This window comes from Schistocerca gregaria, chromosome 1, assembly GCF_023897955.1.
Source record: "Schistocerca gregaria isolate iqSchGreg1 chromosome 1, iqSchGreg1.2, whole genome shotgun sequence".
NCBI lineage: Eukaryota > Metazoa > Arthropoda > Insecta > Orthoptera > Acrididae > Schistocerca > Schistocerca gregaria.
In genome coordinates this window covers 679757431-679784410 of record NC_064920.1, presented here as the reverse complement: position 1 = coordinate 679784410, position 26980 = coordinate 679757431, and the positions used below count along the sequence as shown (strand labels likewise).

Genomic DNA, 26980 nt, shown 5'->3' with positions numbered 1-26980 from the left:
TACTGGCGACTTCCCTTCACAATGGGTGACTACTGATTCCTGGTTATATTCGTTAAGTGTAGATGACTATGATGACAGTATTCAATGTGTGTTGTTGCGACGTAAGGAAGAGAGAATGATAACCATTACTGAAAAATAGGCTGTTTCCCAGGAGGAGACGATAATGTGGGTCCCCAAACGACGAACGTGTCATTACGTCCACATTTAAGTTCTAACAGCAGAGAAATTGGAAGTCAGCTACTTACACACAGTTCTAGTAGTTAGCAGTGATTTCCTGAGGTAGTAGAGAAAACCAGCACAAATACTGTCAGTTACACTGAATGATGAATAGCCCGCTAAAATTTGGTCATCGTGGTTTACATCGAAGTCCCCTCAATCACTGAACACAACGGCACATCCTATTCTGCTTCACTAGCACCTTTACGTCTTTGAACAATGTTTAGCGGGAATCCGGCTGTCTGTAAATAGATAGAGCACCTACTCTAAAACTCGACAACTTTGTGATCTTAAGGTGTTCAGAACTTGAACAAAATCAGTAATAAGTGTCACACAGTATGACATCAGACTACAATGAATGGTATTTCAAAAATTCGGTTTTAGCGTGTTTCTCCACAAGTTTTCTCAAATGTAGGGGGTTTAACGAAGAAACTTTTAGTAGTATTAATACAAATCCACCTTACAGAATGTGTGATTGACCAACAGCACTTATCTATGATCGTATCTGGAGTCAGAATTATTTCCCACCGAAACTGAAGACAGTGTCAGCACGCACATGCACACATTCACAAGACACAGACGGATTGTCTTAAACTGCCACTTCATTTAAATCAGAATTGTTGACACTGAATCGAACATTTTCCATCGTACGGGACTGACATATTGAACCCTATATTTTCTGGTGTTTTATTTCTTCTGTCATCAGGGTTCAAAATCATCAACTCTGACAATTTAAATTTACGAGAGAACTTGGAAGTGAGTGCACACATCGTCCCGTACTGAGCCCTTTGCGCAAGAAGAATGGCGCACTGGGAGAAGACAATACATATTCCGAGTTCTTTTCAGACTCTGTTCTGCTGCAGTACTGTTAATAAGAGTATCACAGTGAGCGAATTAAACGACGTCGCAACTGGAAACGTACTCCAGAGTTGAAGTATGAGGGTCAGTACGGTTATACTGGACAAAACATTTAAAATGCACACAGATTTACAGTGAATTTCGGTGTAACATGGACCGAACGCAATATCGTGTTCCGTTGTAGTGAAATGGCAGAGATTAAAAATACCGCTTTAGTTGTAAGGCTCTTTTTATTTAAAACACGACTGGTTTCGAGGCTTTTACGCGCCCATCACCACGCGTTATAACTTTGTGCTGTAACCCTGAGCGCCGCATTGCATGAGTACAGGACGTGTCGATATACCGCGTCGTGTACTCATCCACAGCGGCGCTCGGGATCACAGCACAAAGTTATAACACCTGATGATGGGCGCGTAAAAGCCTCGAAACCGGTCGTGTTTTAAATAAGAAGAATCTTCCAACAGAAGCGGTATTTTGTACTTCTGCACATGTTCCTCCAGCAGGATGTTCATAGTAAAATGATTCCAACAATCCGACGAAGACCGCAGAGACATGGGTGACGCCTATATGGAAGGAAGGCGATTGACATCGGCCACAGGCGACAGTGTCCAGGCAATCGACGAAGCGTTTCCCAGCAATGGCAGTTTTTCCAACGATGAGGAAGTTCACACGGCGGTTCTCGAACGGGTCCGTGATCAAGGACCAAGGAATTAAAAGATACACAGAAACTTTCGACTGTCGTTTACACAGAGTTGGCGACTATGTTCAAAAATAATGTTACGTCTGACTTTGTAGTGCAGTGCTGCATTCAGTCAGTTTGACTTTTGAATTCTCATTCGTACACACCACGACATCGACTTTCAAAAATGGGGAAACACACACGAGACTGTGGTACAGCTAAAGAATGCAGCTTAAGCATTCAACAGCCGATATGCCCCAGCGAAGTCTCTTGCGCCCTGCAAACCCGACCGCTGGTCCCGAAACAACCCCCCCCCCCCCCCGCCGCCCTCCTTCCCCCTCTTGACAAAGGAGATGCCTCTCGACAAGGAAACGTGAGGCTCAAACATTTGAGCACGCCAGAAACTAGAGAAGCAAACTAAGCTAGAAATAGCAGCCACGCCGGCAGTCCAATTAAGATCTATTGCCGCCGATACTGAAATGCGGAATACATTCTTCGATGCACTGCGTCATTATAAAACTGGAATGGAAGCCAAGAGAGTCATATATTTATCATTCAAATTTTTTTATTAATTTCGTACTGCAATTGCTAAAAAAATACCGAACTCTTTAAAACGACGTTACGTAGCACAATCACAAATTCAAAACAAATTGAAAAAAATGTTGAGGTATTTTAATTCCATCTTTGCAACTACAAAGAGAATATATCTTTCGTCACCAAACGCCTTTTTTTTATTGAAACAAGTAATCATCATTGGTGGTGTTTCATGCCTGGTTTTTCGCGGATATCAGGAAACGCCTTCTGCTTGCACATTTTGGGTTACTTCTTTGTTTGGCGCTGTTAATTTTGGCCCAATCCCACGCTGCTTTGCAGAACTACGCATTTTTACGTTAAAAACGCAACAAAGTGTAGCACTATCACTCCTTATTTGTGTCCTTCAGCAGACGGCGTTTCCTGATGAGAAGGAAAAACCAGGCATGAAATACCACCAAGGATGTGTAGCGAAAACAGTATGAGTGGTAAATAACGTTGTATTGGAAGACAGTTGAAAATGAAATTTTCAGATGTCAACGATTTCAGAAAAATAATGGAAGACTACTGCAATATTTACATTTTTGTAACTCCTTAGGCAGTAGAGATGGAAAATGCATACGAATTATTTGTTCTGCCCATTCTGACTACGTTCAAAAACTATAAACGTAGTTTTCTATTGTATTACAAAAACTGGTTGAACCTAATTATAACTCCTTCAATATTTATGCAAATAATGGAAGGCAGACGTTCACACAGAATATCTCAACATTAGTTCATCAAAATTACGAAAAAGTGATGAATATGCTTTTTCTATAATGTATTCTCGACGCAGAATATTATTCATTTAAGTATCATATTCTCCAGATGTGGCCGACTATTATGTTCAGTCCTTACTGTATGATTTAATAATCGACAGAGAAAACATTGAAAATTATCTTGCAATGAAGCAACTTCACAACCAATACATGCATCGTCTATCCAAGCTTCTGCCAGAGGACCAAATTAATGGGCACCAAATACTCGCGATCACTTCAGAGATTATCTTCGACGGAATCTCTGTTACTTGTTACTGTGAAAATAAAGTGTTCTTTTTTTTCGTACGTGTTGTTCGCTTATATATATTACGTTTTGCCTTCTGACGTTCACGTGGAACTACTACTTAGCACTGGGTTTTTTGTTCTTCGTATCTTCCCGCAAGTTTCTCATCCTTTCATTTTGGGCCCCTTTCTTGCGTCCATGTGTTTTTAAGTATCAAATTCCTTCGTGTTAGGTTCTCGGGTATGAAGTTATTGTATTGATTTTCTGCCAGTGCGTAGTCCGTGTAGTTGCAAGTGAGTCAATACCGACCTCTGTGAGGTCACTTTGGGTGTCTACCAGCCAACGTATTTTAGATTTCTGGTTCCGTTGATGTCGTGGAAGATCTACTTGGTCAAACGAGAGTAGTCCATTTGTGCTATATGATCCTAGAATTTCATACGTCTTTTCCGTGCAAGTGAGATGAACCGATCAGTCAGGGAATAAAGTTCTTCCGCGCTTTTGTGCATCCAGATCCCATCTTTAATTTTGAGTCCAAATATTTTTCTCAGTATATGGTACTCTATTTTCTCGATGTCTCTGACATTTGTAGTTAACGACGACGTTTCCTTTGCATAGAGTGTTCATGTAAGAACGACTGTGTGGTAGTGACAAAGTGTGGCTTTGATGGACAATGACTTATTGTCGAATACACTGCAGGTAATTGTGTAAGCTTTAGGCAATTTCTGTGCACGTATTTTGTTAGCCACTCTTTCGTTGCTGGTGTATCCAATAATATCACCTAGATGTTAGAAGCATTTAACTTGTGTGAAGTTGCCATGCTTGGTTGCAACTGATGCCAGATTTGTGATCTTGGATTATGTGTACTGCCTTTTTTCGTGAGAGGTTTGGAGTCCGGTGTTGATGGCGTGGAGCTTCTCGATGGCGTGGCTGGCATCCTCGGGCTAGTTATTGAAATGAAATGGCCCTGAGCACTAAGGGACTTAACATCTGAGGTCATCAGTCCCCTAGAACTTAGAACTACTTAAACCTAACTAACCTAAGGACTTCACACACATTCATGCCCGCGCAGGATTCGAACCTGCGACCATAGCGGTCGCACGGTTCCAGACTGACGCGCCTACAACCGCTCAGCCACACCGGCAGGCGTCTAGTTATTGCTAGGTCGTATGAAAAAGGTAGTAGCAAGGAATTTAGCTTCCTTATTCATCACAACAGGATTTTCCGTCAGATGCATCACAGTGTGAAGGTCGCAGCTGAGAGCCAGCAGATACTATCACGACATCGCCGGTGAAAAATCTCAAAACACAAACAACAGCTTCTTTTGCACGAAAAATCTCTAAGTGTTCATGGAAATGTTTGCAAATTACTGAATTTTCAACTGTTTCATGCATTTCTAACACCCGGTATTTACGATTATGCTCCACATAGCGTTTACACTTTTGCAACAACTATTTTGTCCGGGTTTATTTTCAGTTGACAAAAAAAGCACTTCTAGGCACGCAAATCTCTACGTAGAGGTACAACTGTGTAATGCGTCCTTTAATAAAATAGGCAATTGGAAATAGCCGGCATGTTTGCACAAAAAATCCGAAAGTAGTTTTAACTAGCATGCAGTGTAAACGCAGTTTCTATCTAGTTTCAAAACACCTGCAATCATAATTCTAGACGTTTAACATTTTATTGTAGTGTCAATTGGCTTAAAAAATATAAACATTGCATTTCATGTAAAGAGTTAGAGGTAGTGAACGACTGGTTTGTTAATTTGTGATCAATTTATTGTTTAATTACATTTTGTGTCTTTCCCTATGCACACAATGATTACAACAACTACATTTCAAAGGTAAGCAAGAAAGAAATAGACAAAGCTTAAAAATTAACTAATTTGGTAAAAATAAATGTTTTGTTGAAGTGTAATGACACATCTACGACAAAGATATAAGAACCTGGAATAATAGGTGTATGGAAGAAATTGACCGTGGATTTACTGTACTAACTATCCTCACACTTGTCTTTGTAGAGCTTACGAGAACGAATGAACACCGAAATCAGTATTACCGGATGAGATTCTTAATACAGCCCGTCTCGAAGAAGAATCCAGTATTCATTGCTGCGCCATCTCGTTCGGTACAAAAAACTTTCAACATAATCCTTACATGGAGCTATAATATTTTGTAAAGTCTGAAACAAACTGCTACCGACGTACGAATTAGAAAGCTTTCATATGGTACATAAAAGGACGCTGCCTAGGGCTAAAAGTGAAATTAAGAGTAATACCTTTTAAATAACCCGTCTCCAGCTGCCTTTCGGCGGATTCACATGCTGCCTGAAGGCGGCACGAACAAAACACTAATGTCCCATTCTCTTCAATGCCAGATTTCCGCGAAGCAACGGCACAGTGTAATCATACGCGAGGCTAAAATGTTTTGCCTCTGTTTTATACAGAAAGGAGAATTCGATTCAGGTGGAAATCTGATAGAGCTGTCAGTTCATTCGGATTTCTGCGAAGGTATTTATTCAGGTCAGACAATCCGATTTTCGCGAATTGAGTGGCAAAATTAAATGGCCTCATGTATCCCCAGAATAGCTGATGAACTTATGAACGCACTCAGTGGGCCAGGAAATGTGGATTCGTGAGTACAATCCTGTACGAAAGCACAACAAATATGGATCAGGAATTCCCAGTTTGCAATATTCAAGCTGATACAAACACACGCTGTAAAAAAATTAATATAGCTCGTTGTGTCAGAGATCAAATTGTAATTTGTATCATTTGCAAATGATTAGCCGGCCGCGGTGGTCTCGCGGTTCTAGGCGCGCAGTCCGGAGCCGCGCGACTGCTCCGGTCGCAGGTTGGAATCCTGCCTCGGGCATGGATGTGTGTGATGTTCTTAAGTTAGTTAGGTTTAAGTAGTTCTAAGTTCTAGGAGACTGATGACCACAGCTGTTAAGTCCCATAGTGCTCAGAGCCATTTGAACCGTTTTAGAGCAAATGATTAACATCGCTCCGGTAATTTCGTTTCTCATATTTTTCAAAATAATTGAGACGCGTAAAGTCGTCTTCTTATTACCTTTTGTCTCGTGATTGTCATAATGTAAGAATACATTTCCTTGTTGTTTGTAATTTTGTTTTTAGCAATAGCGTTATCGACGCAGTGGCAGTCAAGTACGCTAACCATTCACCTAAGGCCAGTATTACAGTATCAAATGTCTTTGTCAAAGATTTGATCAAAGATGTGATCAAATATTCGTCCAATATATATGACAAAGATCTTTGACGTGGCACTGTCGACATATTTTTCGTCAAAGTTCAAGATGACTGACAACAACTTGTTGTTAACCGCACAGTTGCATGCACCACAATTGCACTGTGATAATATACAAAAGAGAAGTAAGGGAAAAAAAGGAAACGTACTTCGGTGAAGCAGTGGGTTTTACGACGACACAATACAAGCATTCGACAAAACTTCGTTACGCGAGCTTGTAGTGGAGGACGTAAAGTCGTACATGAATTAATTAAGAATGGATGAGCATACGTTTCTGTATGTGCTCATTGAAGTGTACCCTCATGTCACAAAGCACAATAGTCACTTAAAAACTGCTATATCTGCAGAATACAGGCTCACTGTAACACTCCGATTCCTTGCTACAGGAGAGAATTGGGTTTGGTTGGGTTGGGTTGGGTTGGGTTGGGTTAGGTTAGGTCAGATCAGATCAGATCTCCAATCTTCTTAATCTATTTTTGTATTCAGAGCGGAGCCTCACGTTGTAAAGCGCATCAGCAGCTTCATACGTCACTATTAATTTTGTAGTTCTTGGTATACACCAACTGTATTTACTGGTAATGTTTTAAAAACATTACAGATAACAGAAGGCTGTAGCGATGCTAGCGCTCCACGTGGTAACATGACACATTGCAGTGAACAGTAGACAAGCGACTTCTTTGACCAAATCTAGAGCGAGGCCCTAGATTTGATCAAATATTTGACGATATGTGACAAAGGTCCCTATTACACCATCAAATTTCTTTGACACAGATATTTGACAAAGGTATTGTACAAAGAAATTTGATAGCGTAATAGCGGCCTAAAGAGGCGGACATCCTTTGTGGAGCAGGCTGGCGAGTTCCCAAGCAGACGGCAGCCCGGCCTCTCTCGGAAAGACAAACGGCGCTCGACAGTGGCCGGTAAGCCCCGCTCCGGCGTGCAGTAGCACTACTTCTCGTGCGACGCGGCTGGCGCCGGGCAGCGAAGTGAAACGAGGCCTGCCTGCCACATCTCAGTTCGAGCCTAGTCGGTCTGCGTGGCGGCCGTTAACGCGTCTGGCCGCCTGCCAGCCGCCGTGGCGCGCACCTCTACAGCCTACGTACGGGTAAAAGGCCGTGCAGATGCCGTGAATAAGGGCTACCGCGGCCACTTTGCGTCAGGAGCGCCTCCTTACGAGAAATCATCGCCGCAGTCACGCTTCGCGACGGCCGCCAGAGATACTGCAATGGGTTGCAGACCGTCCGGCAGTAATCGCCTCAACACACTACCCGGCTCTTCATATCATTGTTTTCCCTTTCACTTTTAACACCCGTGCAGATTGCTGGTGACGTCTTAGTCCAAATTACGACCAACTGCCTAGCACTGACTAACATAAATCTACATACAGTGCAGTCCACAGCGCCGGCCAGTGTGGCCGAGCGGTTCTAGGCGCTTCAGTCTGGAACCGCGCGACCGCTACGGTCGCAGGTTCGAATCCTGCCTTGGGGATGGATGTGTGAGATGTCCTTAGGTTAGTTAGGTTCAAGTAGTTCTACGTTCTAGGGGACTGATGACCTCAGATGTTAAGTCCCATAGTGCTCAGAGCCTTCTTCTTTTTAAGTCAACAGCGTATGTGACTAAGTATAGTACCAGTCCAGCGTTTACCAGACCTAACACCCTCTCTCAACATTTTGAGGCCTGGTCTTGTGTTTACTGGCACGTCGCTTTCTTGCTTCCCACAACAATTCATTTTTAATCTCCTCATTACATCTACATCTACATTTATACTCCGCAAGCCATCCAACGGTGTGTGGCGGAGGGTACTTTACGTTCCACTGTCATTACCTTTCCTGATCCAGTCGCTTATGGTTCGCGGGAGGACCGACTGAGGGAAAGCCTCCGTGCGCGCTCTAATCTCTCTAATTTTACATTCATGATGTCCTCGGGAGATATAAGTGGAGGGAAGCAATATATTCGATACCTCATCCAGAAACGCACCCTCTCGAAACCTGGACAGCATGCTACACCGCGATGCAGAGCGCCTCTCTTGCAGAGTCTGCCACTTGAGTTTGCTAAACATCTCCGTAACGCTATCACGCTTACCGAATAACCATGTGACGAAACGTGCCGCTCTTCTTTGGATCTTGTCTATCTCCTCTGTCAACCGGACCTGGTACGGATCCCACACCGATGAGCAATACTCAAGTATAGATCGAACGAGTGTTTTGTAAGCCACCTCCTTTGTTGATGAATCTCAACCTGGTACCCGCCTTACCAACAATTAATTTTATATGACCATTCGACTTCAAAGCGTTCGGTACGCATAGTACCAGAGATTTTACAGAAGTAACTGCTACCAGTGTTTGTTCCGCTATCATATAATCATACAATAAAGGATCCTTCTTTCTATGTATTCGCAGTACATTACATTTGTCTATGTTAAGGGTCAGTTGCCACTCCCTACACCAAGTGCCTATCCGCTGCAGATCTTCCCGCATTTCGCTGCAATTTTCTATTGCTGCAATTTCTCATTAGTTTGTGCCCTCTCCTTCGGCAACAATACTGCAACAAGGTATACCGAGTACACACTACGGAGTTGTTACTGAAGCCTCGCGGCGGGACGTGTAGCACTACTCAGCAACTCTGACCATTCCACGTCTGTGTACGAATCGTCGACCAGAGTACAGTTTCAACCTGTCACAAATCGCGTAGCATTCATATCGTATTTTCCTGCATAGGGCTTCTCGAAACGTAACTCGTAGTGTCGTTAGTGTAAGACACAATTTGTCAAACCGTATAGTCTTGACGTACGAGAATATCTTCTGTTCCTCCAGAAGTACGCTGACGGGCACCAATTAGTCGTGAGGCGTATGATTGGTCCTGTATTGTAAATGTGTCTTGCACTGGTGGGTATTACTGCCTCGAACATGCGAGGCGACGACACATACAAAAAAATAATTACAAAGGCACAAAACGGTGCAGGAAAATAACCAGTATATACCCGGAAATAATCACGATGTTTGTGTCATGATTTTCCGGTTTCAAAGGCTACTTATGTCGGGCTTGTAACAGGGGTATGCTACGCTTGAGTGTACGTGTTCTGATTTCTTGCAGGACTGCACTGAACCGTTATAATTAATTTGTGGTTCCTACTGAGTTGAACAGAATAATGAGTCGCACTCTTACAGCTTAGTGTAGTCAGAATCATATGACCTTGGCTGGAATCATATGACCTTGGCTGGCCTCCAATGACTGTTAGTTACGACTTCTGTGCAGTTTCCGCCACCTTCGAGACATTTTTCTCACGGCTGTGCTAGCAATTATCTTCTGGAGCCGCTGAATCATTCTTGTAGCGTTACATAAAAGTCAAACGAATCTCGAAATAACAGTCAATACACTGCACAATTATTCATCGTGTATCTAAAGAGACAGACAGCTCACAGATACTCACTGACAGGACACTGTTTTTAACTGAAGGTAAGGTATAACGAAATACGGGCGCAACCTACAGTCAACAATCGTTAGAGTGGTAAGCATGTACATCTTACGTCCAATTACGTCAAGTGGTCCATTTGCTGTCATATTTACAGCTCCCTTTTTTTCACTCCTGTTATCGAAGTTCGGAAAGATACGCTAAATGAAAACACAGTTAATAATATTTAAATTCTGCCATCACACTCCTCAGTTTCTCTCTAAATGCTCTGCGAGTCGTTATGTGGTGACTTCTTAGCGTAAGATGTGATCTGAAATCAAGCAACAGTGGACTCGCAGTCAAGTGAACGGTGGTCCAAATCGGCGTCCAGCCAACCAGAAGTAGTTTTTTCGTAGTTTTACAAAATCACTTACAGACAAATTCGGAGATGATTTCTTTAAAAAGTACAGCCATTCTACCTTCACTCTTTTTGCCGGATTTTTTGGGGCACTTCTTTCCACAGTGTCACACATCTTGACTGCTGGTCTGTCAAAGTGTGTGATAGAAAAAAACTGCACACTGCGTACTGTGGGTGCTGACAAGTACAAGTAATTCTCCACGTGGAGTTGAAAGGCACGACAGTTTCCCTTCCGTATTTTTATGAACATCAGCAGCAGCTTTCTTTTCAATAGATAATGAAGAAGAGAGGTGGAAAGGATTCTAGAAGCAGAATTTACCATTCTGAGACACTCTGAATCACCTGAAAATGCGATTTATATGATCTTTTTCAAAACGACCACATCGGACATGCATTTGTTCTATTCGCATAAAGGATACACCATGGAAATCTATTTTTTAAAGTAGTAGACAGAGCTGCATTAGCACTGGAATAAGCGCGTTCTGACATCGTCTGGAGCGAAACCTTTATCGTTGAAGGTGGACAAAAGACTCTGGGCCGTGAGTAATGCGCGAGTGCAAAGCACAGAAATAGTGCCACATTGGGTTACAAACGAGGCAGACATTTGAGTAAGAATTCATAGGAACATAATAATGGTAAATTATAAGGGCCGAGGCGAAGATCTAAACCGAGATTGCTCTCGTAGCAAAGAGTAAAAACGTAGATCTGCTGAGTTATAAAACGACTGTTCCGAATCAGGTGAAAACTTCCACAAGTGTGTTCAAACGCGCTACAGCGTGGTTTTAAGTTCAGCCTGCGCTCAGATCGGGTTCAAGTCTTATCTTCATGCTACGTGTAGTAAATGTATTATGAAATTCATTTAATGATAATTTACACACAAACACAGGCTGCAGACAATGTTATACTCTTTTTTGTAATTTAAGAGGGTAGGAATTTGTTAGGTTTAGTAAGATCGCTACACCTAACATTTTCGAAATGACATTCCCGTCTTCTAATTTCATCGTACTATGTGACCCGGTGCACGCCAAACTACCTACGTGATAATTTTAATATTTAATAGACACAATTCTCGTGTTTGCTTGTGCCTCGGAAAGTAGCCGATTTTGTGACATTTTACAAATTCATGACCAAGAGCGAATTATTTAGTCTCACAAGCGTGCTTTGTTAGTTTAGTTTTTGAGTCTCTGTGTGTTAATCAAATTTAGTAGTAACAGTTCTGGGGATTTCTTCAGTGTCTACAGTTGAGTTTCGTAGCGCGTGTCGATAGTCGTTTGTCAGTCTGTGTAGCGTAGCCGGCCGCGGTGGTCTCACGGTTCTAGGCGCGCAGTCCAGAACCGTGCGACTGCTACGGTCGCAGCTTCGAATCCTGCCTCGGTCATGGATGTGTGTGATGTCCTTAGGTTAGTTAGGTTTAAGTAGTTCTAAGTTCTAGGGGAATGATGACCACAGCAGTTGAGTCCCATAGTGCTCAGAGCCATTTTTTTGTGTAGCGTAGTGTTCCACCGTCTTTAGTATGGACAGGAACTGCGATTGCTGTGTGCGGATGCAAGCTGACGGGTGGAATCATTCCAGACGTGGACCAGGTCTTTCCGGACGCCAAAGAGCACAGGGTGCAGCCAAATGTAGGTGATGGCTCATGTCGGTAGTCGCTTTGGATTGGAAGATACTTCCTCTCGATTCGAGCGGCTATCTGGAGTGACAGAGGCTGCCAATCTTGCTTGCGAAATGAAAACAGAGCTCACCATTTGCAGCATGGTCGACAAGACCGATTCAGTACCGCTAGTACAGAGATGAGACGAGGGTCTGAAAAAAAAAAAGAGGGTTACACAGCTCTGCGGCCGTGTAAGCGCACATTCCTCGACTTCTGCCAAGACTGATGGGGTTTCGGGTTCCACTAAATAGACCGCGAGTCTATTAAACACAGGAGGCGGCACATGAGTAGCGAGGGCTGTGTGGCATGGTCTGTTTTTTAGGTTAGAAGGCCTTGAGGTAACAGAGAGGGGCTGAAAGTCTCAAAGAGTGTAGGTCGAACACAGGAAGAACATAGGTCTAGGAACCGTGGGTATAACAGTTGTAAATTGTCGTTGCTGTGTTTGAAAGTACCAGAGCTCCAAGCGCTAATACCTGCTCAAATATTTGTAGGAACTCAAAGCTGGCTAAAGCCAGACGTAAGCTCAGCCGAAATTTTTGCGAAGACCTAACGATGTTCAGAAAGGGCAGGCTAAATACAGTTGGCGGTGACGTGTTTTTCCTGTTAGAGCTAGTTTACTTTAGCGAAATCGAAGTATGTAGTTTCTACAAGTTAGTACGGGTAGAGATCATTCTTGGCAACCAGAATAAAATAATAATTAGATCCTTTTACTGACGTCCAAACTCAGGTGATACAATTGCTGAAAGAAAACCTGAGTCTAATTTCAAAAACGTACCCGACTCATACAATTATAGTTGTTGGTGACTTCAATTTGCCCTCGATATATTTGCGAAAATACATATGTAAATCCGGGGGTACGCTTAAAACATCATTCGAAATTGTGCTAAACGCATTCTCTGAAACTCATTTCAAGCAATTAGTTCCAAGAAGCCATTAGAATGTAAATGGTAGTGAATACACGCTTCACCTCTTATCAACAAATAATCCTAAGCTAATGACGAGCATTAAAATAGACACAGGGATTAGTGATCACACTGTTGTCATAGCGAGACTGAATACCATAATCCCCAAACACACCAAAAATAAACGAATAATTCATCTATTCAAAAAATCAGGAAAAAATTCGCTCTATGCCTTTCTGAGAGATAATCTCCATTCCATCCAAATTAAAAAAGTACATGCAAACCATGTGTGTCTTGAATCCAAAGAAATAGTACTGACAACAATTGAGAGATTTGTAACAAATTATTTAACAAACGATGGATCTGATCCCTCTAGCTACAAAAAAACAGACCAGAACTCTGTTGTAGACACAATGAAAAAACTATGCCAAATTTTAACGAACGCAAAACCCCCTAGATTGGCGATCTTTTACAGAAGCTCTAAATGTAGCGCAGACGTCAATGCCAGATGCTTATAACAGCTTCCACAACGACATTTTGTCTCAAAATCTGGCAGAAAATCCAAAGAGATTCTGGCCGTACGTGAAGTGTGCCAGGGGCAACACATACAAGATGCATCCTCTGCGTGATAGCAATGGAAATACTATGGATGACAGTGCTCCTAAGGCAGAGTTACTACACACAGGCTTCCGAAATTCCTTCACCAAAGAAGACGAAGTAAATATTCCAGTATTCGAGTCAAGAACAGCTGCCAACATGAGTAATTTTGAAGTAGATATCCTCGGAGTAGTGAAGCAACGTAAATCACTTAATAAAAGCAAGACTTCCAGTCGAGACTGTATACCAATTAGGTCCCTTTCAGAACATGCTGACGCTATAGCTCCGTACTTAACAAGCATATACAACCGCTCGCTCGACGAAATATCTGAAGTAGATATCCTCGGAGTGCTCAAGCAACGTAAATCACTTAATAAAGCAAGTCTTCTGATCCAGACTGTATACCAATCAGGTCCCTTTCAGAATATGCTGATGTAATAGCTCCGCACTTAACAATCATATACAACAGCTCGCTCGACGAAAGGTCCATATCGTAAGACTGGAAAGCTGCACAGTTCACACCAATAATGAAGAACGACAACAGGAGTAATCCACTAAATTACAGATCCATATCATTAACGTCGATATGCAGCATGATTTAGGAACTTAATTGTGTTCGAACATTATAAATTAAAACACTCTTCTTCTGAAACATCTAGGTCTTTACTCACACGAAGTGTTGAGTGCTGTAGACCAAAGGTTTCAAATTGATTCCGTATTTATAGAATTCCAGAAGGCTTTTGACCCCGTACCTCACAAGCGGCTTGTAATCAAATTGCGTGATTATAGAATATCGTCTCAGTTATGCAACCTCCCATGAACCATGGACCTTGCCGTTGGTGGGGAGGCTTGCGTGCCTCAGCGATACAGATAGCCGTACCGTAGGTGCAACCACAACGGAGGGGTATCTGTTGAGAGGCCAGACAAACGTGTGGTTCCTGAAGAGGGGCAGCAGCCTTTTCAGTAGTTGCAGGGGCAACACTCTGGATGATTAACTGATCTGGCCTTATAACACTAACCAACACGGCCTTGCTGTGCTGGTACTGCGAACGACTGAAAGCAAGGGGAAACTACGGCCGTAATCTATCCCGAGGGCATGCAACTTTACTGTATGATTAAATGATGATGGCGTCCTCTTGGGTAAAATATTCCGGAGGTAAAATAAGTCTCCCATTCGGATCTCCGGGCGGGGACTACTCAGGAGAACGTCGTTATCAGGAGAAAGAAAACTGGCGTTCTACGGATCGGAGCGTGGAATGTCAGATCCCTTAATCGGGCAGGTAGGTTAGAAAATTTAAAAAGGGAAATGGATAGGTTAAAGTTAGATATAGTGGGGATTAGTGAAGTTCGGTGGCAGGAGGAACAAGACTTCTGGTCAGGTGACTACAGGGTTATAAACACAAAATCAAATAGGGGTAATGCAGGAGTAGGTTTAATAATGAATAGGAAAATAGGAATGCGGGTAAGCTACTACAAACAGCTTAGTGAACGCATTATTGTGGCCAAGATAGATACGAAGCCCACACATACTACAGTAGTACAAGTTTATATGCCAACTAGCTCTGCAGATGACGAAGAAATTGAAGAAATGTATGATGAAATAAAAGAAATTATTCAGATAGTGAAGGGAGATGAAAATTTAATAGTCATGGGTGACTGTAATTCGGTAGTAGGAAAAGGGAGAGAAGGAAACGTAGTAGGTGAATATGGACTGTGGCAAAGAAATGAAAGCGGAAGCCGCCTGGTAGATTTTTGCACAGAGCACAACTTAATCATAGGTAACACTTGGTTCAAGAATCATAAAAGAAGGCTGTCTACATGGAAGAAGCCTAGAGATACTAAAAGGTATCAGATGGATTCTATAATGGTAAGACAGAGATTTAGGAACCAGGTTTTAAATTATAAGACATTTCCAGGGGCAGATGTGGACTCTGACCACAATCTATTGGTTATGAACTGTAGATTAAAACTGAAGAAACTGCAAAAAGGTGGGAATTTAAGGAGATGGGACATGGATAAACTAAAAGAACCAGAGGTTGTACAGAGTTTCAGGGAGAGCATAAGTGAGCAATTGACAGGAATGGGGGAACGAAATACAGTAGAAGAAGAATGGGTAGCTCTGAGGGATGAAATAGTGAAGGCAGCAGAGGATCAAACAGGTAAAAAGACGAGGGCTAGCAGAAATCCTTGGGTAACTGAAGAAATATTGAATTTAATTGATGAAAGGAGAAAATATAAAAATGCAGTAAATGAAGCTGGCAAAAAGGAATATATACGTCTCAAAAATGAGATCGACAGGAAGTGCAAAATGGCTAAGCAGGGATGGCTAGAGGACAAATGTAAGCATGTAGAGGCTTATCTCACTAGGGGTAAGATAGATACTGCCTACAGGAAAATTAAAGAGACCTTTTTAGAGATAAGAGAACCACTTGTATGAACAGCAAGAGCTCAGATGGCAACCCAGTTCTAAGCAAAGAAGGGAAAGCAGAAAGGTCGAAGGAGTATATAGAGGGTCTATACAAGGGCGATGAACTTGAGGACAATATTATGGAAATGGAAGAGGATGTAGATGAAGATGAAATGGGAGATACGATACTGCGTGAAGAGTTTGACAGAGCACTGAAAGACCTGAGTCGAAACAAGGCCCCCGCAGTAGACAATATTCCATTGGAACTACTGAAGGTCTTGGGAGAGCCAGTCCTGACAAAACTCTACCATCTGGTGAGCAAGATGTATGAGACAGGCGAAATACCCTCAAACTTCAAGAAGAATATAATAATTCCAATCCCAAAGAAAGCAGGTGTTGACAGATGTGAGAATTACCGAACTATCAGTTTAATAAGTCACAGCTGCAAAATACTAACGCGAATTCTTTACAGACCAATGGAAAAACTGGTAGATGCGGACCTCGGGGAGGATGAGTTTGGATTCCGTAGAAATGTTGGAACACGTGGGGCAATACTGACCTTACGACTTATCTTAGAAGAAAGATTAAGAAAAGGCAAACCTACGTTTCTAGCATTTGTAGACTTAGAGAAAGCTTTTGACAATGTTGACTGGAATACTCTCTTTCAAATTCTGAAGGTGGCAGGGGTAAAATATAGGGAGCGAAAGGCTATATGCAACTTGTACAGAAACCAGATGGCAGTTATAAGAGTCGAGGGACATGAAAGGGAAGCAGTGGTTGGGAAGGGAGTGAGACAGGGTTGTAGTCTATCCCCAATGTTATTCAATCTGTATATTGAGCAAGCAGTTAAGGGAACAAAAGAAAAATTTGGAGTAGGTATTAAAATCCATGGAGAAGAAATAAAAACTTTGCGGTTCGCCGATGACATCGTAATTATGTCAGAGACAGCAAAGGACTTGGAAGAGCAGTTGAACGGAATGGATAGTCTCTTGAAAGGAGGATATAAGATGAACATCAACAAAAGCAAAACGAGAATAATGGAATGCAGTCGAATTAAGTCGGGTGATGCTGAGGGAATTAGATTAGGAAATGAGACACTTAAAGTAGTAGAGGAGTTTTGCTATTTGGGGAGCAAAATAACTGATGATGGTCGAAGTAGAGAGGATATAAAATGTAGATTGGCAATGTCAAGGAAAGCGTTTCTGAAGAAGAGAAATTTGTTAACATCGAGTATAGATTTAAGTGTCAGGAAGTCATTTCTAAAAGTATTTGTATGGAGTGTAGCCATGTATGCAAGTGAAACATGGACGATAAATAGTTTGGACAAGAAGAGAATAGAAGCTTTCGAAATGTGGTGCTACAGAAGAATTCTGAAGATTAGATGGGTAGATCACATAACTAATGAGGAAGTATTGAATAGGATTGGGGTGAAGAGAAGTTTGTGGCACAGCTTGACCAGAAGAAGGGATCGGTTGGTAGGACATGTTCTGAGGCATCAAGGGATCACCAATTTAGTATTGGAGGGCAGCGTAGAGGGTAAAAATCGTAGAGGGAGACCAAAAGATGACTACACTAAGCAGATTCAGAAGGATGTGGGTTGCAGTGGGTTCTGGGAGATGAAGAAACTTGCACAGGATAGGTTAGCATGGAGAGCTGCATCGAGCCAGTCTCAGGACTGAAGACCACAACAACAACAACAACAACAACATGCAACTGGACTCGTGATCTTCTGTCAGAGAGGTCACAGTTCGTAGGAATTAGCGGAGAGTCATCGAGTAAAACAGAAGTTATTTCTGGCGTTCCCCAAGGAATGTTACAGACTCTCTGTTGTTCCTTATCTATATAAACAATTCAGAAGACATTCTCAGCATTCGTTTTAATTGTTTGCAGATGATATTTTAGTTTATCATCTAGTAAAGTTATCACAAGAACAAAAGCAACAGTAAAACGATTTAGATAAGATATCTGTATAGTGCGAAAATTGGCAACTGATCCTAAATAATGAAACGTGTGAGGTCATCCACATGAATGTCAGAAGGAATCCGCTGAACTTCGGTTACACGATAAATCAGCTAAATATAAAGGTCGTAAATTCGACTAAATACCTAGGAATTACAATTACAAACCGCTTAAATTGGACAGATGACACAGAAAATTCTGTGGAGAAGGCGAACTAAAGACTCCATTTGTCTGGCAGAACACTTTGAAGATGCAGACGTACTAAAGAGACTGCCTACAGAATGATTGCCGTCCTCTTCTGGAGTACTGCTGCGCGGTCGGGGATCCTTACCAGATGGGACTAACGGAGTACATCGAGAAAGTTCAGAGAAGGGCAGCACGTTTTGTATTACCGAGAAATAGCGGAGAGATTATCACGGACATGATAGAAGATATGGGATGGACATAATTAAAACAATGGCGTTTCTCGTTGCAGCGGGATCTTCTCACAAAATTTCAATCATTAACTTTTTCCTCCGAGTGCGAAAATATTTTGTTGACGCCGACATACATACGGTGAAACTATCATTATAATAAAATGAGGGGAATCAGAACTCCCAAGGAAATATATAGATGCTCGTTTTTCCGCGCCCTTTTCAAGAGTGGAATAACAAAGAATTATTGTGAAGGTGATTCCATTAACCCTCTGCCAGGCACTTAAGTGTAGTTTGCACAGTAGCCTTGCAGATTTAGATGTTGTAGCGCACTACGAGGATGCATATCACATTTGCTTTAAATACACGCTGTAACGGTCCTAAGCATTAGTCACCTTTGGGATTGGACGTGGTGAGTTGACGTTAGTCAAATCGTGTTTTAGGACTATGAGAAACTCTATGTTCCTTCTTCGATACTGCAGAAAGATTTGGCACGAATGCAACCACCGAACACGACTGCGGGCAGCGGCAGTCACGAAGAATATACGGTCGCGAGAAGACCGGTCTCCGGATAGCCAGGTGGCACTACTGTGAGGGATGGCCACGTGGCACAACCGGAAGAGAAGACCGTCGTATTTGGCGTATGGCTGCGGCGCATCGTACTGCACCTGCAGCAGCAATTTGGGCAGTAGTTGGCACCACAGTGACTCAACGAACTGTTACAAGTACAGCTCCCAGACAGACACTCAGTAGCATACATTCCACTCACCCAAAACACCGCCATTTGCGAGTTCACTGGTGTCAAGCGAGAGCTCAGTGGGAGGCGGGGTGAATGTCTGTTGTGTTTTCTGATGAAAGCTGGTTCATCCTCGGTGCCAGTAATGGCCGCGTGTTGATTAGCAGCAGGAAAGCTGAGAGCCGGCGGCCAACCTGTCTGCGTGTTAGACGCAGTGAACCTATACCTGGAGTTATGCTCTGGGCTCCACTCCCGTGGTTATCCCACGTACTCTACAAGTTCGTACGTCAGCCTGGTGATTCGACCTTCTGTGCTGCCATTCATGAACAAAATTCCGCAGGGTGTTTTCCAACAGTGTAGCTCTCGACTACCTACCGCTGTTGTAACCCATTGTGCTTTACATAGTTTCGACATGTTGCGTTGGCGCCGGCCGCTGTTGCCAATTATAGGCGCTTCCGTCCGGAACCGAGCTGCCTGCTGCAGGTTCGAATCCTGCGTCGGACATGAATGTGTGTGTTGTTCTTAGGTTAATTAGGTTTAAGTGCTTCTAAGTCAAGGGGACTGATGACCCCAGATGTTTAGCCCCATAGTGCTTGGAGCCATTTGAATTTGTTGTCTCGGCCTGCTCGATCACCATTCTGTCTCGAATCGAGCATGTATGGGCACATCACCGGACGACAACTACAGCGTCATCCACGAGCAGCATTAACCGTCCCTGTATTGACCTACCAAGTGCAACGGACATGGAAATCCATCCTTCAAACTGCCATTCGGAACCTGTAAAAAACAAAGCATGCACGCTCGCACCGGTTACACTGGTTTTTAATGTACCAGAATTTCAATTCTGCAATGGCATATCTGTGATCTTGCTGTGTTAATCATTTATATATGTTACCTAGACAAATGTATTCCCGAAATTTCATTAGTCTACATTAATTATTTTTGGTGTTGCGATATTTTTTCCATCCGTGCATTACGAAATGGATTCGCATTCTGCGAATACGTAGGTTTGCGTTGGTCCTAGAGGTGTGACCGGATAGCGGAATTTGTTAAGGCGACTGCTCACGATAAGTGAGAAATCTCTGTCGGAGTCCCGGTCTGGCATGAATTTTCATGTGTCACAGACAACTGACGTCAATACGTATTCGCAAAATGCGAATCCAGTTCGTAATATTTACAACATCTGTAGTCGTAACGAACAGTGCCTGCTCCTTTAGACATGCAAGCTTGACTGGAAAAAACAATTGTAATGTAAAGACACAGACACTGTATAAACACAGACATTGTAATCATCACTAACACGCAAAAGAGGTGTTACGGCATTATAAGCTCTTTCGCAAAGGGAAAGTTGTACAAAGGGAGCTCGTTAAGTCTTCAAAAACTGCTTTTTAATGTTAGTTTAAGCATACTGAGATTAATACAACAGGCGTTAGACAATATCTGGAAAATACGAAATGCTTTGTGAACATAAGCGACAGAAAGAAAATGTTTCTTTTGTGACCATGAGACGGCTGACGTAATCATTAAAAAGGAATTCCATTGACTGAGTGCTGTTAAATACTCGTAGTATTTGCATTAGCAGCAAGAGTGCATTCTCTATGATGTTACTGGAGTGTCCACTAACAATTCGCTATCCACAAGCATCGCAAGTATGAATCATTGCTTCCAGATAAACGAAGTGTTGACCCCTCCTTAACACGGCCAGTAACCACAAATGAACAGCAGTTTAGTGCAAGTGGCCTCTGGGAAGAGTACCATAATCAGGCATTCGCACAGCAAAATGACTGGTCGAAACAAGCTTTTCATGTACCAGTAAGTGCAGGCGAAATAGTATATGAAGGTCCGACAGCGGCCGCTTAGAACTGATTCTCTAGAGCGAGCGAAGTTACGTCATCCAAGAAGGTAATGGCAGTACAACCATGCATTTTCCTCGTCCTATCGTGGAGCAAGGCACCGCATCACAATTTATGCTGCATGCCTGAAACTGAAACACGTGATCCTAATGCAGGCGAAGACAAATGTAAAAGGGTAGCGTAGGTATTCGCTTGCCGTGTTCGGCTGTGGTTGTTTCCCCACCGCAGCCAGGCTATAATTTCGTGACGGGGAACTGCGTCTTCCGGCGAGTGGCCGCAGAATAAGCATGTAGTGAAGGACGGCTACCGTGCACTAACTCAACCTCTTTATAGGCATCTCCGAGCGTCGCGGTGCAGTGACTAACACATTACACTCGCATTCGGGACGATGACGGTCCAAATGCAAGTCCGGCCACCCTGATTTAGATTTTCCACAATTTTCCATACTTGTTCCTTTTAAGGACACGGCCTGTTTCTTTCCAGATTATACCCTAACCCGAGCTTGCGCTCCAGCTCTAATGACCTCGTTGTCGACGAGACGTTAAACCCTAATGTCTCTCTCTATTTCCAAGCATCTACTGACACCTGCTGAAGATGAGGAGGTGCCCATGAAAGTTTTCCACGTTTCCATTTATTTTTTACCGAAAACATTAAACGTCACCTGCCTTCACGTCCCCAAATCTTGTCTATAGAAGATTAAACCTAAGTTACTTGTTTCAGCTTCTTTCGTTGTAACAATTTTTGCCGGAACCAATACAAAATTATTGCTGAAAATATAGTCGGTTGGCAAGGACAACGCGGTGTGAAAAGTTGACTGCGCATTGTTGCTCCTCAACACACTGCAATTGTGCGTAAATACAGAGCACCAACAGCAAATCCGTGAATGGTTAGCAATTGAGACGCACACAGGATAGACAATATTTGTCTTTCAGTATCCCTTTGCGACATCTCTCTTTCTGTATTCATTCTCATCATAAAACAGGTGTCAACGAAAGTTTGTGGAAGGATTATTACTCATGAGAATATTCTGATAATACAGGTCACTGAAAGTGAAAGACACAAGCAACGTGTTCGGTTTAAATAAACTGTCGGAAAAAATTAGTACACCTGGAAATACAACGTCGATTTTGGACCGAAGTTCTCACATTCGTAGAAGAGGTTCTAGACGAGCACAGACGCCCGCCAGAATCGTCGTATTGTAAGGGCAGCACTGCCAGATGGTACATCTACCACAGCGCAGGTAAGAGGGCTTGTGAGCCCAGGCGTGTCAACACGAAACGTTGCGCATCGGTTATTAGCACTGGGACTACGGAGACGCATACCTCTAGCCTGTCTCATACTCGTGCCACAGCATTCACGAGCACGGCTCAGCTGGTGCCGTCAGGGGATCACTTGGAAGATGGAATGACGCGCCGTGGTCTTCAGCGATGAAAGCGGTTTGTGCAAATGATGGTTTGCGCTGTCTCGCACCGTCCATTCGTTCATGACACACTGGCCATACCACAGGCCTACTGGTCTGGGGTGTGATAAGCTACAACTATCGTTCACCTTTAATGTTTCTGGAGGCGAAGCTAACCAGCGCTCGGTAAATGCACAATCTTATTAGACCAGTTGTTGCAACAGGAAGGTGATGTGTTGTTCCACCAGGATAGCGCGCGCCCACACACTGCCCGTGAAACTCAACGTGCTCTGCAAGGCGTGCAGCAACTTCCCTGGCCAGCACGATTTCTGGACTTGTCTCCCCCTCGAGCACGTGTGGGACAAGGTGGCACGAGGAGTGACTGGTGCGACTAAGTGAACAGGTCGAGCAGGCGAGGCACAATGAACCCCAGGGGCAGTATTCGCCATCTGTACGATCTATTGATCTGTAAATGTAATCCTTTCACATACTCCATTCGCATTGTTCCAACAACAAATCCTGAATGAATGGGAAACCTCTGAAAGGGTCTACTAGTTTCCTTCCGCCAGTTTATTACTGGTGTGAATGTGTACCAATCACTAAACTTTACGAAACTGGGAAATCGCTCCTACTGATTATGTATAAGATCCTGTGATTACGATTGAGTTACGTGGAAGAGAATGTAATAAGCACGCTTTCGCTACATGGGCTGCAACAAAGGCCTTCTGAGCCAGTGAGGTATTCAGCCTTGTATCATAGTCCACATCCAATGTGTTTCCAGTTTCATATCGCAGTTCATATTATGCAAAACAAATTTCAGTTCTGGGATACAAGCGGTATTACGAACGTTGTGTATTATGAGACTCTAATTGGCAAGTCGCAAGAGTTTTATGTATATTTTCGGACCTATCCATACAAGCACTGTGCCAGGAGCTGTTGCACATGTCTTCTGTTTTGCACTATCAGAAAGCACTGCAAAGCAAAACATATTAATGAAGAGTAATTGCGAAGTATAGACTTTTTGTGATCTGGCTCTGGGTTTTGCTTCGTGAAAATATCTACATCACACTATAGTCCAAAAAGCGTCACTGGCTTACTTGAGTCTCGATGAGGACCCCTTTATGCCAACCTCTTCCGTTCATCTCCGAAAATAATGTTTCAGTAGAATAACGATTTCCACAAGGCGACAGGTTTTACTCTCATAACCAGACACGGAAATTCTCAGGCCTGTCTATTATTGTAATTGACGATGTCATGGAAGAGCACATTGAAGAAATACAAGGTTTGGACACTCGGACAAATTAACAAGCGACGCACTGTCTTGTGGTGCAATGACATTTTCAGAAAATTATAAGATACCCCGTACCTGTACGAGAATAACGTTGTTATAGCCGATGACACATGCCTTAGCACTTCAATGTTATAACAAAGAAGTAGGTGTTTGACGAGTACCAGCTCTCAAACATAAGTTTTTAGGAAACGGTTGACGAAACAATGCCTGCCTCAAGTGAAAGACGCACTTAACAATACCATTCAAAATCCGCTAATTGCTTATTCAGCTGCAGTACACGGCGGCAATTTTATATGGATGAAATTCTGTGTGGGCTAAGACAGTGAGCTGACAAAGTATTTGGGAAAAGGGTTTGACGAGTGGTGTGGACGGGTGTAGAAATGCAGTAAGTGTAATAAAGGAGCTCATTGTGAAAAAAAGGGATAGTGAGTCTGTATTGAAAAGCTTTAACAATTTTGGAAATTAGTCTTGCATCCTGAAATGTACTGTAAGCTGTTACAAAAACTTAACGACAGATCACAATAGTGAACTGGACCGAGACTCGTACTCGTGGTTTTCGCAGGTTCTGCTCTTGCCAGGGAACAGCTTGTGGCTCAACTTTCTGCGACGTCTGGGAGAGTTTCATCACATGAAATGTATCTTTTTATATCCCTTATCCAACCTGAATCACTGTAAACTAGAATCTCCGACGAACTTATACTCCATGAACATACAAAAATACACAACTGTGAGAGTTATATTGGATAGAGAGAGAGAGAGAGAGAGAGAGAGAGAGAGAGAGAGAGAGAGAGAAGAGAAGAGAGAGCAACATCTGAAAGCGTGGGCTGCTTGGAAATGGGCAGCAGGGTGTAACAAGAATGAATGCTGCATAATATCTTTAAGAGCGCCAGGAGTGAAGAGCGTGGGCGGCTTTAGAATGCACATTTGCCGTGGTAATGTACAGCCAAATAAATGTTCGATCAAATTTAGCTGACACTGGGCTGCACTGTAAAATTATGTCTCTGTCTTTCATCTTACAATCCAAATTTTCCCCTTTTTAGGCTTTTGACCTTTCACATCCAGCACTATCCTCGTGGACCGTTAACTTAAAAATGGTTCAAATGGCTCTGAGCACTATGGGACCTAACAGCTGAGCTGAACACTGAACACTCAAGCAGTCCACTGCCGTTTGTTTTCCTTCAATTGTTTCGTGTGTGTGCGTCATTAGATAGATATGTTTGACGATATGGTGGATGAAATGCTTGAAAGGAAAAGCATGTTGAACATAAATCAGGATGCCCGTCTGGGGATTTGAGCCTCGTACCTGCCGAATATATATCCACTGTACTGACATCGTACCTCAGTTTCAAAAGAATTACGTTAATGAGAGAAAAATAAACTCTCAAGAAAGAAATGAGAAATGTTGTATAAAATGACAAGTAAAGCATAACTGTTATACCGAGAGTAAATCTATTTAAAAAACGTCGGTGAGACAGTAAAAAATGATCTGTTTAGCTTACAACAGGCGTCGATAAGCGAAAAGAACAAATTAAATCATCTACAAAATCAAATTTCAATGAACTGGCCAGCACTGGTGTCGATAAGCAATTATTTTTCCAATGGGTATTAATAATGCGCTTATTCATTTCAGCACAGAGCGGTGTCACCGAACGGATACGCTGCGGCACCGTGAGTGAGAGATGAGAATTGCCTTTCGCAATAATACCGTTGCCGCGGCAACCGCGAGAAGACCTCCAGGGTTACGCGCCGCCGGAAAATCGCGCGGCCTTGCAGCGATACTGACCTTGAAGTCGATGTAGCCGTTCTTGTCCATGTCGAATGTCCGGAAGACATGGTCGCAGAACTCCTCGGCGTTGCCGCTCGGGAAGAACATCTTGTACATGTCGACGAACTTAGCCGGCGTCAGGCGGCCGTTGGGGCAGTCTTGCTGCAACACACAACGAAAACAGCCTGCGTCAGTCATCTGTCTACATCAGTACTCGAACAGCGACGCCGCTGACTTGTCAACGGGAGAGCGTTCTCACATGTTATATGCATATCCGTATGTGGCAGTCTTGAGGCACCAAAGCAAACCCCGACACAACGAGCTCACCGGAGACTAAAATAAGCTTCAATGTATCAGCGCTTCCCAAAAACCATTTGGAGGGATTTCCACTAATGAAACTGACGAGAGCTACTGAAATCATCAGAAATCCTGCTGAATTATGGAATGAAATCTAGTCCACTGCACGTGAGCAGTTTTACATTATACAAAAGTTTTTCGTATACGGGAGAATCATTTGAGTGACACTGACGTTACCCTTCGATTCTTTGTAGCTGTAGTGTCTTCTTTATGAGTATGTAATGTGATATATACAGCGATTTTTTCCTATCCTTATGTTTCGTTCAAATGTAGAAATATTTAATGCTCGCAGTCAGTATAACAATGTACAAAGGAGAGTCGAGACAGGAGAGTAAAAACTCTAGATAGTTGACTATGAGTAAAGAAATTTGGCAGCGTCCAGCGGGGGGGGGAGGGGGGGGGGGAAGGAGGGGGGGGGGAAGAGAGAGAGAGAGAGAGAGAGAGAGAGAGAGAGACTGAAACGTCATGAAATGGAGCATACGACTTCTATATCTTTGACAGACACACACACACACACACACACACACACACACACACTGTATCTCGCACAGTCTGAAAAAAAATCATTGCATTTACCCAGCTCGTACTGGAGCTGCTGTATAGGAGAAATTTTTTGAAAGTTCTTGTGCTATGTAAAGCACATTCCTTTTACAAGTACGAAACAATATCATCTCGTTTTAAAGTATTTCACGTGGTTTTCAATTAACCGGTTAATTTATTTGTAATGGCTAGTCATTTCTACGTGCACGGGTGGTAATGAATGCGCCGTCGTATGTTCTACCCGAAAGGGCAACACATGTGGAATGAAACGGTATTACATTTTATTTCTCGACGTATATTGCGGCTGCTGTCACTTATAGGCTTGTGACAGCCTTCCAACTAACAGTAATACATATCTGTAATGAATAGGGCGGTTGACTAAACAATCGACAGATGAAATAGAACTCGATGTGTGAATTTCATGTGTGGATATGCTTCTGTATGGATTTTTATCCGATGTGTACTCGACGAAGCGCTATCTATGTAGCAATTTGCTGAATACAAATAAGAACGCCTTAATACACAGTTACTGCGATGGCGTGCTGAAAAGTGACGCCACCGAATTTTTTATGTAAAAACTCTTAAGGCTTTGTAAATAAAACCAACTTTACTAACATCCTACATTTTCATTCTTGATGTCTACATATTTGCAACCCAGAATTGTGGCGTGTACCATGGGGGTGCACAACGTAAATTTGTCGGCGCGTGAGAAA

General features: G+C 42.9%; 1 protein-coding gene across 1 annotated transcript in view; it reads right to left on the bottom strand.

Annotated features, from left to right (window-relative positions):
* Positions 1-26980, bottom strand: part of LOC126363166 (neuronal calcium sensor 2) — a 337516-nt gene that overhangs the window by 101776 nt on the left and 208760 nt on the right. The window contains exon 3 of the mRNA XM_050007942.1: positions 25389-25532. Within this exon, the coding sequence (XP_049863899.1) occupies positions 25389-25532 (144 nt within the window). The remainder of the gene's footprint in view (positions 1-25388; positions 25533-26980) is intronic.